Consider the following 20513-nt stretch of genomic DNA (forward strand, 5'->3'; position numbering starts at 1 on the left):
AATATAATTATTGAAGGTTGCACTACACATTTTGATTTTTTGTCTTTTTTTTTTATCTTCACATCCAAGTGACGAATCAGACTTGAAGTTGTTTATGACGGAGTGTTGTAAATTTTTTTTCAGCACTTGAATCTAGCTGTCTGATCAATTTTTTCAAAAAATTCCCAAATCTCTGCTCTTGATTTCTGTTCGTCACTTTGTAACGTCCCAAGCCGTACAAACATATCCATTCCACTAATACTAAACCGTTTATGGTTAATACGACGCCGGCGACGCAAACATTACTTTCAAGTTTAAACATAAATATCAACAGCCTCAATTTTCCGTTCGGCCATGGAAAACTGGTTGGAGATTTCAATTATTGTTGATATCGATTTGTCAAAGTGGCAACATTCCCTGGCTGTAAGATGACTTACGTAGGCCATTGGCCCAGAGTTAAAATGGCGGCTATCTAGTGTTTAGTAGTAAATATTATTTACTTCCAAAGCTGCCCAAATATTAACGATGTTCGCGGTCTTGTTCATGACTGAATCTAGAGAACATTTTTTAATTCCGTTATAGTTAAATAAAGGTATTTTGTTGGAATTAGAAATATTAAGTGCATATTGAATGATGGGATGCACTGTTTGCGGTTATACACGATCGAAAATAAATAATATTCCGACCTTATTTTCATGGTTTTCAGTGTTGGATCAGAGGTTTTCCACTAGGTAGGCCTAAATAATACATTTTATTTTATTTTAAAGTCCATGGTTTCAGATAAGTACCTTCACGATTGGAAAATGTGCAACATTATGGTCGAGCCAAAAACTAAACTTTGACGAGACTCGAGGACACGATCTTAATCAACTCGGTTTTCGAGTCGAGTTTAGTTTCGCCGGCTCGACTCGACTCGCTCGATTTTTCGAGTCTCGACCCATCACTAGATTATATACTAAAGTAAAATTTGTTGTTAGTGTATTTGTACCTGCATTATAGTATGTGCTATTAAACAAAAGGAAAAAAAAAATTCTAAATAAGGTAAACTGTACTCCTTTTTATACTTTTCCCTTTATTTACACTTTCCCGCATTTTACACTTTTTTACTTTGTCCCCATGAAAAGTGTAAATAAGGGGTTTTGCTGTATAACCTTTTTGGTAGTTGACAATAGGCTAATTTTCCTATATGTGTAACAATTTACACTTTCATTTGAGACATGGTTACCAAAGAACGAAATAATTGCGCGAATCAGACTAACACAACCTGCAAAATTACGAAATGCCTGTTTTGTTTTATGCATACCTCATTACAGTATAAATTTACGTACACTTGTTATAAATTATTACATATGCATTAAAATATTACCTGGTGATTGCAAATGTTTTAAGAAAAGGTCTTGGATTTGATTTATAAAACATTGGTTGACACCCTGTCATATCTTAAAATTTAAACTTGGCATACTCCGTTGATGCAATACACTTTGTGCAGTGCTGACGGCGAGCGGCCCGCGGGTGACGGTGCTGTCGAAAGGCGTGGACGGCGTGGTCGCCAGCGCGCCCGCCGCGGTGGTGAACCGCCTGTCCACCGGCCTGGTGGCGTCGGGCCACGCCCCGGTGCGGCCGGTCATGCGGGTGCCGCCCCTGAACGTGGCGGTGACCACGACGTCCGTGGCGACCACCACCGTCACCACGACCACCACTCGCACCAGCGCCGCCGTCACGCAGCCCGTGTTCACCACCGCCGTGCACGCGCTGCGCAACAACGCCGTCGTGCGGCCCGTCGTCGTCAAGAAGGAGGCGCTCGAGGAACCGCGCTCAGTCTTCTATCTGGTGAGTGCGTTCTGCGGGTACTGTTCCGTGACTACGGAAGCTAAAGAATTCACCCGAAAATTGGTGAATTCTAGCAGCGCCCAGCACCAACTTGTGTCTAGGCGGCCATCTTAATTTTTTACTGTCCTTTGTTGAACCCACAAGCGAGGAGAAAGTTGCGTCCGCATCCATCCAACCAACAACTAAAAGAAAAACACTGTTACATGTCCACGCTCCTAGCACAAACAAATGAGAAATATATACAAATGGTCCTTTTTTTAAAGTCACTGAACAGGTACCGAGGAGCTTTATCCTCTTTCAGTATTGTCCGAGTATGTGTTTGGCCATAACTGCTTCTTATTAATGAAAGTTTGTAGGTACCATATTTTTTTTTGCAAAATCGTCGCATATATTTAACACTAAAATCAAGTTTGAAAAGTACGGGTGCGACTTGTGTGAAAAAGAAAGCTAAAGTTATTCATAAACACTAAACTTAATTATGTAATGTACAGGTCACCATAAACATATTGTGCTACTTTGAGGGAATTTGAAGAAGTACTAAGCAATCCATCATGATGAAACGTACATTTATAATAAAAATTAAGCCTGCTCAGAAATAAAAAAAATACACTGTAAATACATGTTATAAATATATAGTTTAAGAAATCACACAAAGTTCATTTTATACAAACACTGATTTTCAAATGTGTATTTAATTATTTTTTTCTTTCTGATTTACATACACAAGCACACACACATGCACGCCCACACATGCACACACAGGCCCGCACATAACACACAAACAAAAAGATGCTCGCTCCTAGCTTCAACTCACTAACTTTCCAGCAGGCATTTACATTGAAGATACTAATTCTCCCAACACGAATATAGAAACCCAATACAGGAAAATGCACACCAAAAAAAAAATTAAAATGCTCAACACAAGGCAACCTTGGAAATAACATTTTGTCAGGAATACGGAGTCAGCTTGCAGAAAATGGCACTGGTGAAAACAACAAAGAATATACAATATTACAACATACACACGCAACACATACAGATGACAATTTAAAAACGGCACCGGTAAACATATAAACACAATGATGAAGTTAAACAAATACTATATAAAACATGTTGACGACGACACTGAACACAGAAGGCTTCCAATGACAACAGTGGTTATTGTACTGTAGGGGATGTGATTTTATCACTGTAAAATATTTCCTTGATGTACTTAAATGGAAGTTATAAAATCTGATAACTAATTTATTCTAAAAATTATCTATCAGACTTTCACATTATTAACATTTTAAAAAGTTTTGTTGTGAATTAAATCTTATTTACAACTGAAATTTTTTTCTATTTCTTTTGTAAAAATGTTTGAAATTAAAGCGAATACAGTTGTTTATAAAAAAAATCTTTCAATACTTGTTGCCTGTTTAAAACGTCTCTTATTGTTTATGCTTTTGGTGATGATGTCTCACCAAAAGACCAAAACAGGGTATTTATATTGCAGAAATTTCTTAACCTCAACAGTGAACGTTGGTATAAGACAAACTCACGAGGTATGCTATGTCCAGTATTCGTAAGGAAACAATTATTCGCTATTTTGAAGTGTCAATATTCAAGGTTGAATCAAATATTCGAATAGTTTATAATTCCTATTCTAATTTTTCAACTTTTTCACAGGGGTATTATAAACATAACATCTTCAAACATAAACATTTGTTGTCTTCTGCTTAGTTAATTACAAAATTCCCGTTTCGTTTTACGCACACATTACAGTATAAATTTACGTACAATTGTTTTAAATTATTACATACACATTAAAATATCACCTGGATATTCCAAATGTTTTTAAGAAAACCTCTTAGATATGATTTCTAAAATCTTTGTTGACACCCTGTTTTATCTTGAAATTCATGTTCATTATAAACTTGGTATGTACTCCGGTGATGCAATACATTTTGTGCAGTTGATTGCGTGTGGTAGAACTAGTTGTATGTACGTGATTGAACAGCAGCAACTAGCAGCTGTGGAGGCTAGTCGTGAGGGACGGCACTGGCACGCACGTTGCAGCCGGAGCTGGAGCGGGCGGAGCAGCAGCGACGGCGGGCCCAGCTGGAGCTGCGCAGCGCCGTGAACAGGCGGCGGGTGGAGCCCTCCCCGCTGTACGGGGCGGACGTGGTGGAGGCCGTGCGCAGGGCGGCGTCCCCCTGCTCCTCCTGGCAGCGGGCCGGCGGTCTGCCCGGGCTGGCGCTCTCCCCACAGCAGAGGGTCACCCAGCTGCGAGACCTCTTCTCCAGGTATGTGATAGATCCGTTTTGTATCAAGTTTTTATTTCTATAATAATAATGAACCTGTGATACAGAAATAAATTCTTTCCGGTTCTTTTATTAAATGTCTTTAAAAATTTCTTGGTATTTTGTCCTTCAGGTACGTTTAAACACTTCTAATCAATAGAGGGAAGATTAGTATATGGTGAATAGCGATGAAACCGAAATAACAGCAGAATTCAATCAATGCACCCCAAAACACCGAAAATGGGTTGTGTGGTGTGAGTTTACAAGGGTGGGAGAGAGAGTGTTTGTGATTGTGCATTTTAGTGAGTGAGTGAGTTAACCATGCAAGCGATACAAAGCATTGTTGTCTCTCAACTCCTTAGCCTCTCAGATGTGGCAGATAGTTGTGGCCCAAGTCTTATAAATTTACATTTTAGAAAGAAAAAAAAATATTCATCTTTTCATTTTCTTTATTAAATCTGTGTCAAATTTACTTGTTAATATATCCAGTTGTGCTGCACCTTTTACCGTGTTTATGGTGGTTTTGATGATATGTTTTCAATTATGCTGTTCTTTTGTTTTTCTTTTCTTTTCGAAAGATGTATTCTATTAAAATTAATTTATTGATGTAGATAGAGAATGTGTCAATTTCTTGCCAAAGTTGACTGAACATGGACTTGTGAAATTTGCTCATTTTCATGTACCAAGTAGGGTGTTAGTCAGTTGGTCAAAAAAAAGTTTATTACGACCCTATTCACGGGAACGGTAAGGGGTTGTAACAACCGGGGTTTACTTAAGTTTCATTAATAGTCGGGGAGCGAGTTATATTTCAATGAAAGGTGTGTTTGTTTATATTACCCTAAGAGTTATACGGGGCATGTTTATTCACTATGAAAAGTTTTAAGTTTTTCATTGATTTTTTTAAATTAATATTTTTAATATAAATGGGAAACATATTTTGTTGATCTCAGCTATTTATTATACTGTACTCTTTATTGTAATCTTTGAACAATAATTTGTTATCGATAGTTTTTTTCCTTGACATAGTGCAAATAATGGTATAAAAACACTGAAGGTTTGACCTGCGAGGTAATGTTCCTGACGAGCGGCGCGTGTGATTGTGTGCTGGACAGGTTCGTGCTGTGCGTGCCAGCGGTGACGGCGCCGGCGCCGCAGCTGCGCGTGTGCCACCCTCCCCCCTCCCGCTTGTGGGAGGAGCAGTGCTGCGAGGAGCGGCTGAGGCGCGAGCTGGGGCCGCGCATGGCCCTGCTGCACCCGGTGGCCTCCGCCATGGCCACGCAGTTCCCGGAGCCCCGCCTCATCCAGTACGACTGCGGTCAGTGCCCTGCTCTGGCAGTCGTTGTTCCCTCTCAAATTATTTTCAATGGATATTTACAAACTGCATATGTCGCCCAAGTGTATGTGATTGTCATCACTTGCACAGCATTTTACGCCCATTTTATTATACTTAGTAAATATTAGGCCTGTATTGTTCCCTGATTTTTCTTTGTTCCTTTAAAATACCTAGGTAATACATGACCCGGAATAATTTTTTCAAATAACCAGTTTTGGTTCCGGGTTCCCCCCCCCCCCTCCCCCCTCCCCCATGAAAGATAAACAAACACAGTGTTTAAATGTGACCAATGTCTCACGATGTAATAACGCACAAAAACTGTAATTCATAGAGAATAGTTTAGTTACAATGACTTTTGGGGGAGATGTGAACAGAAAGACATCTTCTTAGTTACAATTTTTTTTTTTTTTTTTTTTTTTTTTGCCAGATTTGCAGTCAGATATTTTTTGACTTAGCTAGTGTATTTGAAAAGAATTCCTTAAGTTCATAGTGAATTGCTGATACTTTTTTTTATCTGTGTTATCTTTCCTTTATCCAAGAATAAATTTCAAATAATAACAAAACAAGCTGTTATTTCACAAACACGATTGAAACAACACTGTGGAATTCTGTTCCTTTTATATATTGTTGATTCTGTTTTTGGCCATTTAGAATATTAAGATTATATTAAAGGCCAATTACAATATAACAAACCTTGCAAGCAGAAAATATTGCCTTATAAAACTTCAGTTTGTTAAAACTTCAAGATTATTAGTTTGGGATAGGAATTTTTCGGTGTTTTCAAGGAGCACAAAGCTGTAATTTCAGATTGCTATTTCAGTAGTTTCATGAAGCAGTAATCGATGAGTTCATAACATAGAAATCGTTGTTTTCAAACAAAGTACAAAAAAATTGTTTTTACTGAGGTAAAAAAAAAAAAGACTTTTTAAAGTAGCCAAAATTATTTTCTATTTAATAACATTATACAGATAAGTTTGGAAACCATTTAAATGCTTTGTTATTAACATATTGAATAAAAAAAATCACAATAAAGTTCTCAACTAAACACTAGTGTTTAGCTATCAAAGTATATATCACTGAGCAACTCCACATTATCTTTCTTCAAGCAATGACGGTTATGTGAACTCTCAAGATTTTACCCATCCAAAAATGAGTCCCAACGCGCAATGATACAGTCGAGTACATACAATGTATTAGTGTACATATGCGTATATATGTACAAAGGTCGCTGCGATTCGCCAGTCTGGCGCAACACGTCACTAGCATGTCGGTGACGCGAACCCATAAGTTTTGCCCGTACCAAAAATTGCTCAACGCTGCTAAAGAAGTTTTCACTTCAAAAAATAATTGACATTGATTAAATGTAATTAAATAAAAGATTATTTGGGGGAAGAAAATTACAATGCCCGTTAAAATTAAGCCATGATTTAAATGGCTGTAATGATTTTGTGGATGCTCTTTGCAATTGTTTGAGTTATATTTTGTAAAATATTGACTAATTTAATGATTTTGTAGCATTTTGGTACTACAGTACAACCCTGTTATAACATTTTCCAAGGGACCAACATAAAAAAATGTTATAAGCAGGAAAATGTTATAAGCAGGAAATCATCTTCACTTTGTAAAAATTACACGTGGATTGATTAAATTAAAAAGTATAGGTAAAACAACACAAAATACAGGAGTATTACACTAAGTACAGCAATAGAGTGGAAAATTGGTTAATTTTATTTATAGATAATACCTAGGGCCAATGAAAAATGGTAAATAAAAAAGGCCCATTTCGGTGAATAAAAAGAGTTATTTCGGTGCAAAATTTCGGTGAAAAAAAAAATTGTTTAGTTAGAAAAAATAACTATTTTGTCATTCTAATTTTATACACTTATATATGTTTGATGGAATTATTGTTTTATTTGGTCAAAATTTATCAAAAACAATGTTTTAAAAGTACATGTACATCTAAAATTTAGCACGCTGCATTTGTAATTAAAATTCTCAAGATTACATACAAAAAGATAGGAAACTGATAAAAAACGTTAGTGGCTCAAGTCCATTTAGACTATCTGAAAATCAGCTATTATATATTTTCTGCAAACTAGTCCCCACCAAAACACTGTACTTATTCAACAGTACAGAGTATTGTTTTTTTTTTTATTTGTCTACGTTTTTCACCGCCTCAACTGCGTGTGCGGTATTTGTTTATGTATATGTTGGCACTCTTTACCGGCATTTATTTTCGTGCGTTGCCATGACAACTACGAAAATAAACAGTCGCCTCGGTTAGGACGCCCAGATACAACAATTAGCATTTTGAAAGTTATGATTTGATTGGTTAATATGGAAGTGACGCTGTTTTCTGGACTGCGTTTGGCCGATTCAGAGAAAGGAACAAAGAGTGAGTTAAGGCCTATTGACGATGGCGTCACCAGACGCATTTGTGGTCGGCAAAATAATGTGATTTTTGTCGTTTTATGGCCTTCTACGTCTCGTAAGAACGTGTGCGACGATGGAGACTGAGTAGGCGTACGTCTGAATGTAATAGTTTTCATACGTGAAATATATGGTTCTAGAGTAACTTGACGCTTAGTTCCAGAACCGATGCTTGACACCTATCTTTGTTCACCTTGTGCGATGCTTAGAGACCCCGAAAAATGGTGAAGCGCGAAATTCACGAAATAACGCGAAAATTTGATACTTTAAACGAATCTTGCAACTTTCCTTTGATTTCGACATATATAGTCGCGAAATTCACGAATTTTCGCACGAAATTCACGCATTTTCGCGCGAAATTCACGCTTATACGCACAAAATAATGCCCTTATGTCGCAATTCAATTTATTTACGCCATCATAAACATAGACTGAAAGACTAATGCCCTGATATTATCTTCGTTTTGATACGTTACGGAAATACACGTATTTTTATTACTCTGTTTACAAGCAGTAAATATTGCCAACGCAAATGTAAACAAAATGTAACAAATGTCAACAATCGATATGCGCACTACCAACATAACAAAATTGACTGTCCACAGTTTTCGTGTTGAATAATGGTCGTTTCTGCCGCAAGGCGCACTGGTGTCGATTTTCCTAACATAATTTAATCGCATGGAGCTAAGATGGCAGTCATTTTTGCGTGCACATATCTATGAGTGTTTACAAATACCGTCCACATTTTGTAAGTTTTGTGATACAATTGAATTTATGACTAAGATGCCGAAAACTTCGACGCGAAAGATGGATGAAATCGGATGGATTTTATATTTTTGATCAGCGGGACAAAATATGATGTGAAAGTTCTGCAATGTGCGGGTTGATAGGACACACAAAAACACGTGCAAAAAGCATGTGGCAAATGACACACACAAAACAAAACAGAAAAGACAATTATTTTGTCAAGCAAATTCTACCGTGTCTAAACAAATCTCGATAGGCGACAGCGTGAATAAAGCAAACAAGCTTTAAAGTGCAGAAAACAAGAATTTGTTTCTGATTTTGTTAATATGATGCTGTAAGTTAACATTCCTTTGGAAAAAGCTGATCATCCAGCTATGAGGGAATGGTTTAACACCCATGTTGAAGAAGGTTAGCCTTATTTATTTAGAAATGTTTTCCCCCTCTAATAAAAGTTCATAAGCATAATTATATAGGCCTGCAATATTATCGATTAACTTACCTTTAGGCCCAACTTACCTTTACTTCAAATAAATATGCAAGTACCTCAGATACAAACACACAAATACGATGGATTGCATTTTGAAATGGTGAGCACACCACAAGATATTTTTGACTGATTGATTGATGGTTTGACTCTGTAATCCAGCAGTAATCTCGAACAGGTTAGGTTAGGTTTGGCTTAGAATTGTTTTGAGTAAATTAGCCCCTTAATATTTTCAGCGATAACCTTATAAATGCTACCTATTTATAAGTATATTGTAAGTTATGTATACATTTTAGGTGCAGGTGATTTGCCATCAGCCAACACTCTTGGAGAAACTTATGTCCCAAAAATTGGCCAGGCAAATAAGGAAGCAGTAAGGCACGCTGTAGAAGACTAACAGATTGTATTCTTGTGTGATGAAACGACAGACAAAGTGGGCCGATGTAAGGCAGAGTCTGCTACTTTGTAGTGCCTATCCGCTATGAGGTTATTTTACACCGCCAATGGCATAATTTTTTCACCATTTTTAGGGTCTCTACCGATTGCTTACTTTTACACCAATTTTTTTGCAACACTTGCTTTTTTTTACACCGATTTTTTGCACCGCTTTTGTCATTTTTTTACACCGAAATGAGCCAGTTTTATTTACCATTTTCTGGGGTCCCTAGCGATGCTCGAAATTTACAGTGTTTTTAACAGTCGATTTGCACATCATGATGCCTTTTTCTTTACTGAACACATAAAATACTTCGTCGTAATATTCTTTAGCTCTTTCGAAAACACAACTTTCGGCATTTTATATGTTTATATCCACAGTGACCACGGTAATATGACCAACATGCCACAAAAACTTTAACGGAAAACGATCATAGAATGCGAGATACATATTACATCCACTCGGAAATAAAGAACTTAAACTCGACGGACACGCACTCGTGAAAATAAAATCATAGAACATTTCGACATTCGTAACTACCAACGCCATCTGTGATTTGTCCACCAGTTGCTAAAGTGATGATGTTTATTGCCACACACTACTCTATGGGTGCTAGAGAAAAACAAAAGCAAAGATGGCGTCTCACATATAACCTGTTGTAATAATAAACATTTTGTGCAGGTTCCAGAATGATTCAACGTGATTTTTCGCGATAAAAAAGGTTAATTTCGCGCAAATCTCGTGATTTCGTCATATTTCGTGAAAAACTACGGATTTCGCGCATCACAGTAAATTTCGTTAAAACGAAATGCAGTATATTAACGTCTTATCACTACCAAGTAAGGTTATTTGTATTACACATCATGTGCAAGTGATTTTTTTAAAATTTCGCGATTTCGTCATTAACGAAATTTGACTACCCCTAATAATACCTAATAATATGCTAAAGAAAAAAAAATGTTTTGTACGATACAGTTCAGAGTCGAAACAGAACTATTCAACTCTTTTGCAATCACAACACACGTTTTGTTGGGGTTCCTGTCCACTTGGTTAAGAAACTGAATTTTTTCAGCTACAGAATATATTTTCGCTTATATTTATCGGCCATCATAACCGTACAAAAACGTGAATAAAATTTCAACACGGCGTATTTTAATTAAATACGACCGTGACTACAATAAGTAAAAAAAAAAAGTTTACGGTAAAGGTTAACCACAAACAAAAGCCATGAATATATCCATAGAACAGTTAACCATCTCAAGGTGTTAAACCTTTGAAACAAAAACCAGCACCATAGACTATAGTAGCACTGTTTCCGACCATGTGTCAGTGCACAAAATGCGCATCATAAGTATAAAGGAACAAGTCATAGGCTAATAAGCGCGAACAGGACGCCATATTGATAGTCGATCCGGTGCAAGTTGTGGAGTGCGTGTGTACCACGTCTATGGTGAACTACTCAAATGTAAACATCTGATGTTTGTATATGCGTGCTGTATTTTCTAGCTATGGTTTCGCTCTAAATTATGACTTTGAAGGAAGGGATACTGCAAATTGTGGCAGTTATCAAAGCAAATTTGAACGTTCAAGGCGGGAATGTCGAAATTTTAATATTGTTACAGGCGGGAAATTAAAGCATTGTGATAAATGGAGAAATGACGGGACCATGAAATTATGGTGTTATAGGCGGGAAAATGTTAAAAACGGGAATGTTATAACCGGGTTGTACTGTATAAAGTTTATTAACTTTCATTGTGGTGTTATGTGGTGTAGTGATTCATTTTTTGGTGTTATTTGGTTTTTATTTCTATTCATTATATAAGCTTGTCCTTGCCTCTCCCTACTGAAAGTGGGGCACCGTGCCTGGCGTGTGTGCAGGCAAGCTGCAGGTGCTGGACAGGCTACTGCGGCAGCTGAAGACCGGACACCACCGCGCGCTCATCTTCACGCAGATGACGAAGATGTTGGACGTGCTGGAGGCCTTCCTCAACTACCACGGCCACATATACCTGCGTCTGGACGGCACCACGCGGGTTGACCAGCGGCAGGTGGGTCCACGTTCCACTCGGGCCTTGATCGTGTGTGAAGTTATCGCTGCATTTACCTGAATATTTGTGCACTGATTTTTTTGCAAAAACTGCTGAAACTGATAGTGGGGGTCGTGGTGTAATCGCTAACTTGCATCTTGCCTGAGCATTGTAACTGCTTCACTTAAGCCACTTTTGTTCTTCTTATCTTTACGGCACCTTCTTGACATGAAAAGGCTCTTTTAGGAGGCTTGACAGATGAGACTTGATAACGCTTTGCAATGCCAGGAAGCTTCTCTTCACGGATTCTAAGAACACTATTATTTCCTGACTCAGATATGCTGTTGGCAAAAAAAAATCCATCACAATGTAACAAACTAATACGTAAAATGATGGAAAAAAACCTATTGTAATCTAATGCATAAATTTTTAACATAATGCAGAGCAGGATAATTATATGCAAACTGTTTTTTCAACTACATTTGTTGACGTGAATCACACATAAATTCCACACCCACCGCTAGCATTCGTAGCCGGAGCAGCTATGTGACTATTGAATGATTGAATCCTTGATTAGCAGACAAAATTCTTAAACTATAAAATAAAACAACTCCATTGAAACCGAAAAAGACATGTAATATACTAAACACGGCCAGATGACCAGACCTCCATATATTGCATCATTCTTTGCTTTCTGACTGTTGACATTTAAACTATAGCCATGAAATAGTTTTTTTTTTTTTTCTTCTTATTCCTGCTTGGTGTTTAAAAAAAAAAAAAGCCATGTAAATCACTCTACTGATGAAAGTTGGACCAGAAAAGTTCTGGTAAATATATTATAATTCTATAGATAAAAAAGTTTTGTATCTACGTTGTGATTTCCACTGTATAAAATATTTTTCATAGACTCAATAAAAAAAACTTGGTCACATTAATTTCCTGTAAATACGTTATGTTAAATAATGCTGTGTGATTTGTGATAGCCATTTTACATGAGTGTTACGAGATAATTTTATAGGAACAGGGTGGCCATCGGACCGTGAAAATCGGCTAACCTTTTGAATTAGCCAGAAATTTTTTTTAGTTCCAGGAAAACTGAGAGACTCGTTTATTTTTTTAAGCCATCGGGAATTAATTTTTTGTCTAGCAAGTTGAAAGAAGTTTAGTTCAAAAACTGCTTTTTTGCCTAAGAACTACATCACTATGCCATTTGTGAGCACTGTTTACTTTTTTTTTTTTTTTTCCCACAGCTTTTCCCACAGCTTTTGACATGTGTTAAGATAACACAATAGTTTGCTGTAGGGGGGATAAAGTCTCAACTTTTTTTTTATCTGAAGATTTTCACCGCTGGTAATAATAATCAGAAGACATGTCCACAAACTATTACAGTGTTAACTCTCAATTATCTGGGCCGTGGGAATTATCCTGTTTTCGGATGGTGCCTCAATTTAGTTTAATTATTAGTTTGTTGTATTGTGAAGCTGTATAAAATAGATGGCATCTCTCCTGCAGACCCTTTTTATCTCCCACCCTCTCAACTGTCACATTGGTGACACTTCAAACTGAGGGAGGTGCTGTCACAGCTTCAAGTCCCCATTCTGGACTTGTAGCTTTCATATGCCGCTATGCTACTGGCTGGCATTCCGCCGAAGGAAGGGACATCAGAATCTAGTGCTATTTATTTCCAACGCTTTTAATTGCATCATTTCATTATGAACACTGTAGCCATGGCACAGCCCTGCAAGATTTGCTTGTATTGCTGCATTCATCTTTGATTTTTGTAAACTTCCCTTTGGTCTGTCTGTGAAAATCCAATCCTCTTAGGAATTGGTGTATTGAAGTGCTACTTACATATTCCTCCAGCGTGGCACAAGTTTCCCTGTGTGCAGGGCCGGTGCAAGGAGTTTTTTCGGCACATGCGAGTTCTGGATTTGGCGCCAATTTATATATATATATATATATACACACACACACACACATATATTGGTGCAAACGCACATATATTGGTGCAAACGCACATATATATATATATACTTATACACACTAGCCTACTGTAGTAATAAAAACAAAGGAAATAAAGACTAAAAATTTATGATACAACTATCTTATTTTATTTACAGTTTCTTGAACAGTCAATAACAAAACAATTAATAAGGTCATCATCATCAACATACTCATAACTTCCTAACTACACTCGTTCATCAGCAGTGTTCTTCTTCAGAAAACCTTTCTTTCTTGATTTAGCTTTTGCAAAATCCTTTAAAATCGTATCTGTATCTATTGTGTTCAATATTTCATTTTCAATGGCCAATGTGGCAAGACCACTAAGACGTTCTTGTGAAATGCTAGATCGAAGGTAGTTTTTTATTCTTTTTAGTTTTGAGAAGCTCCTTTCTCCACTGGCCACTGATATTGGTAATGTTAGTAGAATCCTCAACGCGATGAAAACATTTGGAAATATGTCTATTAATCTGTTTGTTGTGAGATAGCTCAGTGTTGTGTGAGGGGAGCTCTCTTCTTGTGACAACATTGGAATTAATATTGATATTTCCTTAAAAAGATCTTCTGCGTTAATGTCTCTTTCATCACCTGCTGTCAGTACTTCGCTCAAACGTTGACAATTTCCTTTGATAGTTTTTTCTTCACCATTTTCTAATTTTTTCATTGTTTTTTCTTCACCATTTTCTAATTTTTTCAAGTCATAAAGAAATTGGAAATGTTGGCTATGGTTGTGCATAAGATCAAATCTCTCGGACAATGAACTGATGGCTGTATCAAGAATCACAAAAAAGAAATTTATTTTGAAAGAATCTTTTCCTGTCTCTGTCTTAATTGGTTCGTCGACACCTTCATACAAAAATTGACGTTTAACCTTTCTTGCCCTTACTACCGTTTCATTAGGAAACTCAGAGCTGATTCCGAGTTTATCAGCCAACTCCTTTGCGTCTGTAACAACATTATTAAATACATTTTCTGTTCTCATTTTGATCAAAAACGACTTTACGTTTTCAATTAGGGTCATGGCACTCTGCAGGTTGACTTCTTTTGCCTGAAGGGTTTTGCTTACCAAATTTATTTTGAACAAAACCTCATACCATGTGATCAAGCAACAAAGGAACCGAAAATCTGTTATTTTTTTGGCAATACCAGTGGCTGTATTTTTTCCAAAAACATCAATCTTGGCATCAGTAGAGGCTGCGTAAACAGCGTCGTATATTTCATCAATATGGTAGCGCAGAGGTTCAAGAGCGTCAATCCTACTTTCCCATCGGGTTTCACTTAAAGGTTTTACTGTTAAATTTGTTACGTGATGTTTCAATATGTCCCATCTATGGATGGATGCCGAAAAATAGTTATAAATCTCTTGAACGTTACTGAAAAAGTTCACGGCTACAGTACAGGAAAGAGCAGCGTCGTTTACTACTAGGTTTAGTGAGTGACTTCCACAAGGGACAAAGAAGGCTCTTGGGTTGAGGTCTAGGATCCTTTTTTGAACCCCAACATGTTTTCCCTTCATGTTAGACCCGTTATCATACCCCTGGCCTCGCATGTTGTTTAAAGCTATTCCTCTTTTTGACAACTCATCCAACAAAAGAGCTGTTAGTCCTTCTCCAGATGTATCAAACGCTTGCAGAAACCCAAGGAAGTATTCTTTCATTATTGCGTTTTCTCCTGTTATAGCGTGAACAAATCTGACTACTAGAGTCATCTGTTCTTGGTGGCTAATGAGAGGTGTACAGTCAAGAATGATGGAATAGTAGGTAGCTTTATGCAATTCACTTAAGATGAATTCATTAACTTTACGAGCAAGTACATCTATGAACTCATTTTGTATCTCTTTGTTAAATAGTGTACATGAGTTTCTTTCGAAGTTATCCTGCGAAGATGTTCAGAGAGAACAGCGTCAAATCTGGAAATGTGCTCCACTAGTTTCAAAAAGTTTCCATTATTTTCTTGGAAAATCTTATCATTAGTGCCACGAAAAGCTAATCCTTGAGCTCCAAGGAACTGCACTATAGTAAGAAGTCGCTTCAAAACTTCATACCAATGCACTGTTTCTGATTTTATGATGCGTTGGTTTTCGTCGTCAATGGTTTTCCCTGACTTCAATCTCTGGGAAAGTTCTCGATAAGAAATGGCAGCTGTTATATGATGAGGTGACTTTTCGTGTTGGCGTAAGAATGTTGACATGTTTTGCCAATCAGAGTAACCCTCTGTTCCAGAAACAGATATAACTTCATTACTGAAGAGTTTACAAAAGAAACAAAATACTGAATTTTTCGATTTTGAGTACACGAGCCATTCTCTGTCGATTTCTTCTCCATTTGACAATTTTTGTTTATAATTGGCAACTGTGAAGCGTCTGCCAGATTTATGGTCAACAGGAAATTTAAAATGTTTAACCTGCACAGGGCCTTTCTCGACGAGAACTTGACGGATGTCATCGGTGATTTTAGCCGGCCATTCTCCACAGTCGTCAAGATCGTTCCTGTTTTCCTTGAGATGAAAATCCTGAAAACACATCAACACAGTGGTTAATTTCAGTGGGAACGCAACATAACGGCGTTCCCTTACCTCCCAAGAGTGCCGGAACGCAAGGGAACGCACGTAATTCGTAACTTGTAAAACTACTAATAAAAAAAAGTATATGGTTAGGATCAATTTTAGGCTTTGCTCGCGATCAGGGAGGGAAGTCAGTCATCTCGCCCGCACTACACAATAACAAAACAAAACCCCCCGCCACTCTATTAAAACAGCTGTTTGTAATGTTTGTTACAAGTCTAGTCTGAAACTGAGAGGGTCAAAATCAGCACTTTAAGTATGTGTAATAATATAAAAATTGTTGTGATTTTTTTACATCGTTTTTTGATTTGGATTAACATTAATAATAAAGTTAAAAACTAATTTTGAAAAAAATAATTTTTGTTCATCCTCCCTTAATGGTGTGCTATAAGCTACGATTTCATGATCGGCTACTTACCAAATATAGAAACAATTGAACAAAAAGCACCTAAAATATATTTAAATTTACCTGCAGTGGATGTTGTTCGATGTTCTCAGATTCAATTTGAACAGTTGGTCTAGATGATTTGGGTAATGGAATAACCAAAGTTTCCTCGGAATCAGAATCCTGAAACACGTGTAACACATGTTGGATACTAAATCATCCCATAGAAAATGCACAACAAAAGTTGAGAAAATTTGTAAGTAAGATGGAGAAAACTTAATTTTTCGTTTAGTTTAAAAGTACAGATAAATATAATAATTGCTCTCTTACCTGCATTGTTTGTTGTTCTGCGGTGTCGTTCTTATGAGACTCAGACTCTACGGAAGAGCCAACTTCAGATCTAACAAAAAATTTACTCATTGCTTTCGCCTGTTTTTCGTTTTCTCTTTCCATGTCCTTTTTTCTTTTTCTATAGAAAGTACCCGTAGGTTTCTTCTTGTCCGCCATGATACCACCACAATAATAATATCAAACTGGACAGTGGCGTGTGCATGCACTTGTCGAGTTGACAGATAGCACTAGCACTGAGACTGAGCGGTGCAGTGAGCAGGCACTTACGGTGGGTCGGGGGCAGCGGGAGGAGGGTGGGGATGGCTTCACGTTGTGACAGGAAAGCAGGGAAGCACCGCGCGGCGCGCACCACCACCACATGAGTCATCGCCATCGCATCACCACCGATGCTCGCATATTGCTGTATTAGCAAACAGAAACACTCTATCTTTTATAAAATTATAATCATGTTCATGGCGTTTATTTATTTATAAAACTATTTTGCTCAAATAAATTAAAAAAATTTTGTATTTTTTTTTTCCGATAGCTCCATTGGCGCCACTGCCCGCGTGGCGCCACATGCGGCCGCATGTGCCGCATGGGCCTGGCGCCGGCCCTGCCTGTGTGCTAGTCTAATGAAAGGACAAGGAACTGAGAAGAAAGAATAGCTTGCAGTGGAGGGGTAAAAAAAAAATACAAGGATGGGCTGGGCGTGGAGGAGGGTGAGAGGGGGGGAATTGGGTGACTGCGTGCCTCCAGCAGAGAAATTCTGTATGGTAACACAGAGCCATATTGTTTGTGTCCCCTATAATCAGACACACAGTACACAAAGACTTCGCTTGTGCTCAGAATTCTACTGAAGACAAATCTATGGTGCGACCAAAATTTGAGGTCATGTAATGAAATCCAGGATTTTACAGGATTTCAATCATCCTTGCATCGGTAGGTCCCAATAACACAGGTAATCAAGCTTTTGCTGTACTTTGATTTGTCACGTCAAAGACTGAAGGCTCTACTGCAGAATAAAATCAATAGGGTTGTGCGAATGTTCGGTATACCGATACCGAAATCGAAATTTTGCTACTTTCATTTTCGATTTCGGTAAGAATTTCATCTGTCGAAGTTCGTTTTTAGCGAAATATTTCGAGCCAAACGAAAGTTCAATAGCTTACCGAAGTTCGTTTGTTCTAATTGAAAAAGAAATCGTAATTTAATAAAAATGTACAGTATAATACCGGTACAATAACGTTTCTTATTATAAAGTATATTTCACTTAACGAATTTTTTTTAAGTCCCCGCCAAAAATCGTATCTTCGCCATGCAAAACAGTTTCAGTTTAAAGTATCATTTTCACTATAACGTAAAAATTCTACTAGTAGCGTGGCATTACTACACCAAAATTTACTTAAACTGGTAAATCAATTTCCAGCTAAATGATTAATGTAGTGGAACAAAGATACACAAATACCACCGCAACGTATTTTCTAACCTCTAAATTCTCAAAACAAAGTTAACAAACAGTTGCGCGCACAACCATAGATTATACCGTACGTAGTATGCGACGTGAGCAACAAACATCATTCGATACATCGAAAGACGGAGGTTTGAGAGAAGTATTAATTATTTAGACAAAAGTGTTACGCTACGCTAAAAATACTGTTTGATGTGTGCCGGGATTGTTTATTGTTATTGTTGAGTTTATTTTCAGGTTACGTTATTTAGACACCGCATTGTATTTGTGCTACAATATGAATGATCCTGGAGATAAAAAGAAACGAAAGCAATTCACGCTTAAGGAAAAAGTGGATATACTCAGAGAACTAGACACGGGGAAAAAAGCAAGTCGCAGTTGCGAATACATATGGCATTGCGGCTCTCCTGTAGCTATTTTTTTTATATATTTTTTTCTCTTTGTAAAGATATGTATGCATGTTTCAGTGCTAAGTACAAAAACTTGAGGTACCTGTAAGTACTTAGCACTGAGATTCTACTGTAATGTCTTTATATGATTTGCTTGTTATTACTAATAATGTAATAACATATGCAAATCATATAAAGACATTAATTAGAAAAAAGATTTCCATTAAGATTAATTTACGTGGTGATGAAAAAAACTCACGTTAATGAAAATACGGTAAAATCATAATTTGAACAAACATGGCAGATAAAGTAAACAAAATTCAACCGTGATTACAGTAGGTCTAGGTATCAAAACAAAATCATGCAATATTTGAAAAATTACCTGATTCATTTGCTTTCAAACAGTAGTGTAGGTACTATATTCGTAAAACATACATTCCAGAACTGCTAGTACACTATTTAGTATTTACCGTATACACATAAACAAAGAACGTACCTACTTTTATTCGCGCACAGCCAAACAAAAACATTGTCGTCTGCTTTATTTAAATTTTACATACTCTGACTGGCATATAAAATCCTCATAATATACAGCCAATTAGACAAAAAGGTCAACAAGTCACAGCATGTAATGACCACTTGGCAGCAACCATTTGTTATGTTTTGTTTTGACCATGTCCCTTGCCTGGTTTACAGCTTCCTGAGCTAGCCATGTGTGACAGTGGTGCAAGATGGCGGCTGTTTCGCAGTATTCACGTATTTTTTCATCAGTACCATGCACGTGATAAATATATTATCATAGACTGCGACATTACGACTGTAAAGGAAATAGTCTGTGCGCTGAAAGATCTGGATTGATTCTTGAAATTTACGAGTGACATGGGGCTGTGTTGTGTGGTCTAGGGCGGATGTTGATTTTATTAAATAGTAATATTTATATATACATCAAAAGGTACCAAAATGATTTATGTAATAGAATTTATTACTGAAGAGCAAATTTTGGGGCACTTTTTTTCTTTGTTAATTAAAAAATTTCGCTTAACTTTCGTTAAGAATATATTTATCTCTCAGAAAAATTCATTTTCGTTTTGCTTTCGCGAAACTTGATAAATTTTCTTTCACTTTCATTTCGTGTGGATAAAGTCACTTTCGCACATCCCTAAAAACCAATAAAGTATTTTGAACGTTGAAGAAACTAGACTAGTGTTTATGGTGCCATGAGACACAGTTATGATGCAGTGATAAATGCAGGAGGAGTTCAAGCAGTTTAAATCACAAGTCCCTTGCTGCAAGCAGCATGAATTGCCCATAATTCTGTAGATAGCATGGAGGAAAAGGCAAAGAAAAAAATTCACCTATTGCAATAAAATGCAGTATGAGAGAAGAAATACTCAGCTAAAGAGATGAGGTGTTGGAGACAAAACAAAGTTAAACTGCTCAGTGAAACTAACAAAGAGGTAGATTTAATATATGTGTGTGTGTGTGTGTGTGTGTGTGTGTGTGTGTGTGAGCACAAAATATGTCTAAATTTATAGTAGTAGTAGTAGTAGTAGTAGTAGTAGTAGTAGTAGTACTTATGCAAACCTGATATTTACTAGCAAAACATTTTCTTAAACAATGTATATTTTGTGTACATAAGTCATATATAACTGAAGATTCTATTCCTTCATAGTGAATGACTGAAACTTTTTTAATTTTTTGATGTGAATTGTAAAATCAAGAAAACTGTGAGAATTATTGAATGCTTTAAAGCTTACTTTTAAAATTATTTTGCATAAAATTGAGCTCATCAGATGTAAAAGTAGCTACGTCCTAAAATATACTTAAC

General features: G+C 37.0%; 1 protein-coding gene across 1 annotated transcript in view; it reads left to right on the forward strand.

Annotated features, from left to right (window-relative positions):
• The window catches only part of LOC134540351 (helicase domino), a 329560-nt gene that overhangs the window by 144133 nt on the left and 164914 nt on the right, over window positions 1–20513 (forward strand). The window contains exons 21-24 of the mRNA XM_063383024.1: window positions 1469–1809; window positions 3868–4094; window positions 5204–5406; window positions 11399–11568. Of these exons, the coding sequence (XP_063239094.1) occupies window positions 1469–1809; window positions 3868–4094; window positions 5204–5406; window positions 11399–11568 (941 nt within the window). The remainder of the gene's footprint in view (window positions 1–1468; window positions 1810–3867; window positions 4095–5203; window positions 5407–11398; window positions 11569–20513) is intronic.

Source organism: Bacillus rossius, chromosome 16 (genome assembly GCF_032445375.1).
Source record: "Bacillus rossius redtenbacheri isolate Brsri chromosome 16, Brsri_v3, whole genome shotgun sequence".
Taxonomy (NCBI): Eukaryota; Metazoa; Arthropoda; class Insecta; order Phasmatodea; family Bacillidae; genus Bacillus; species Bacillus rossius.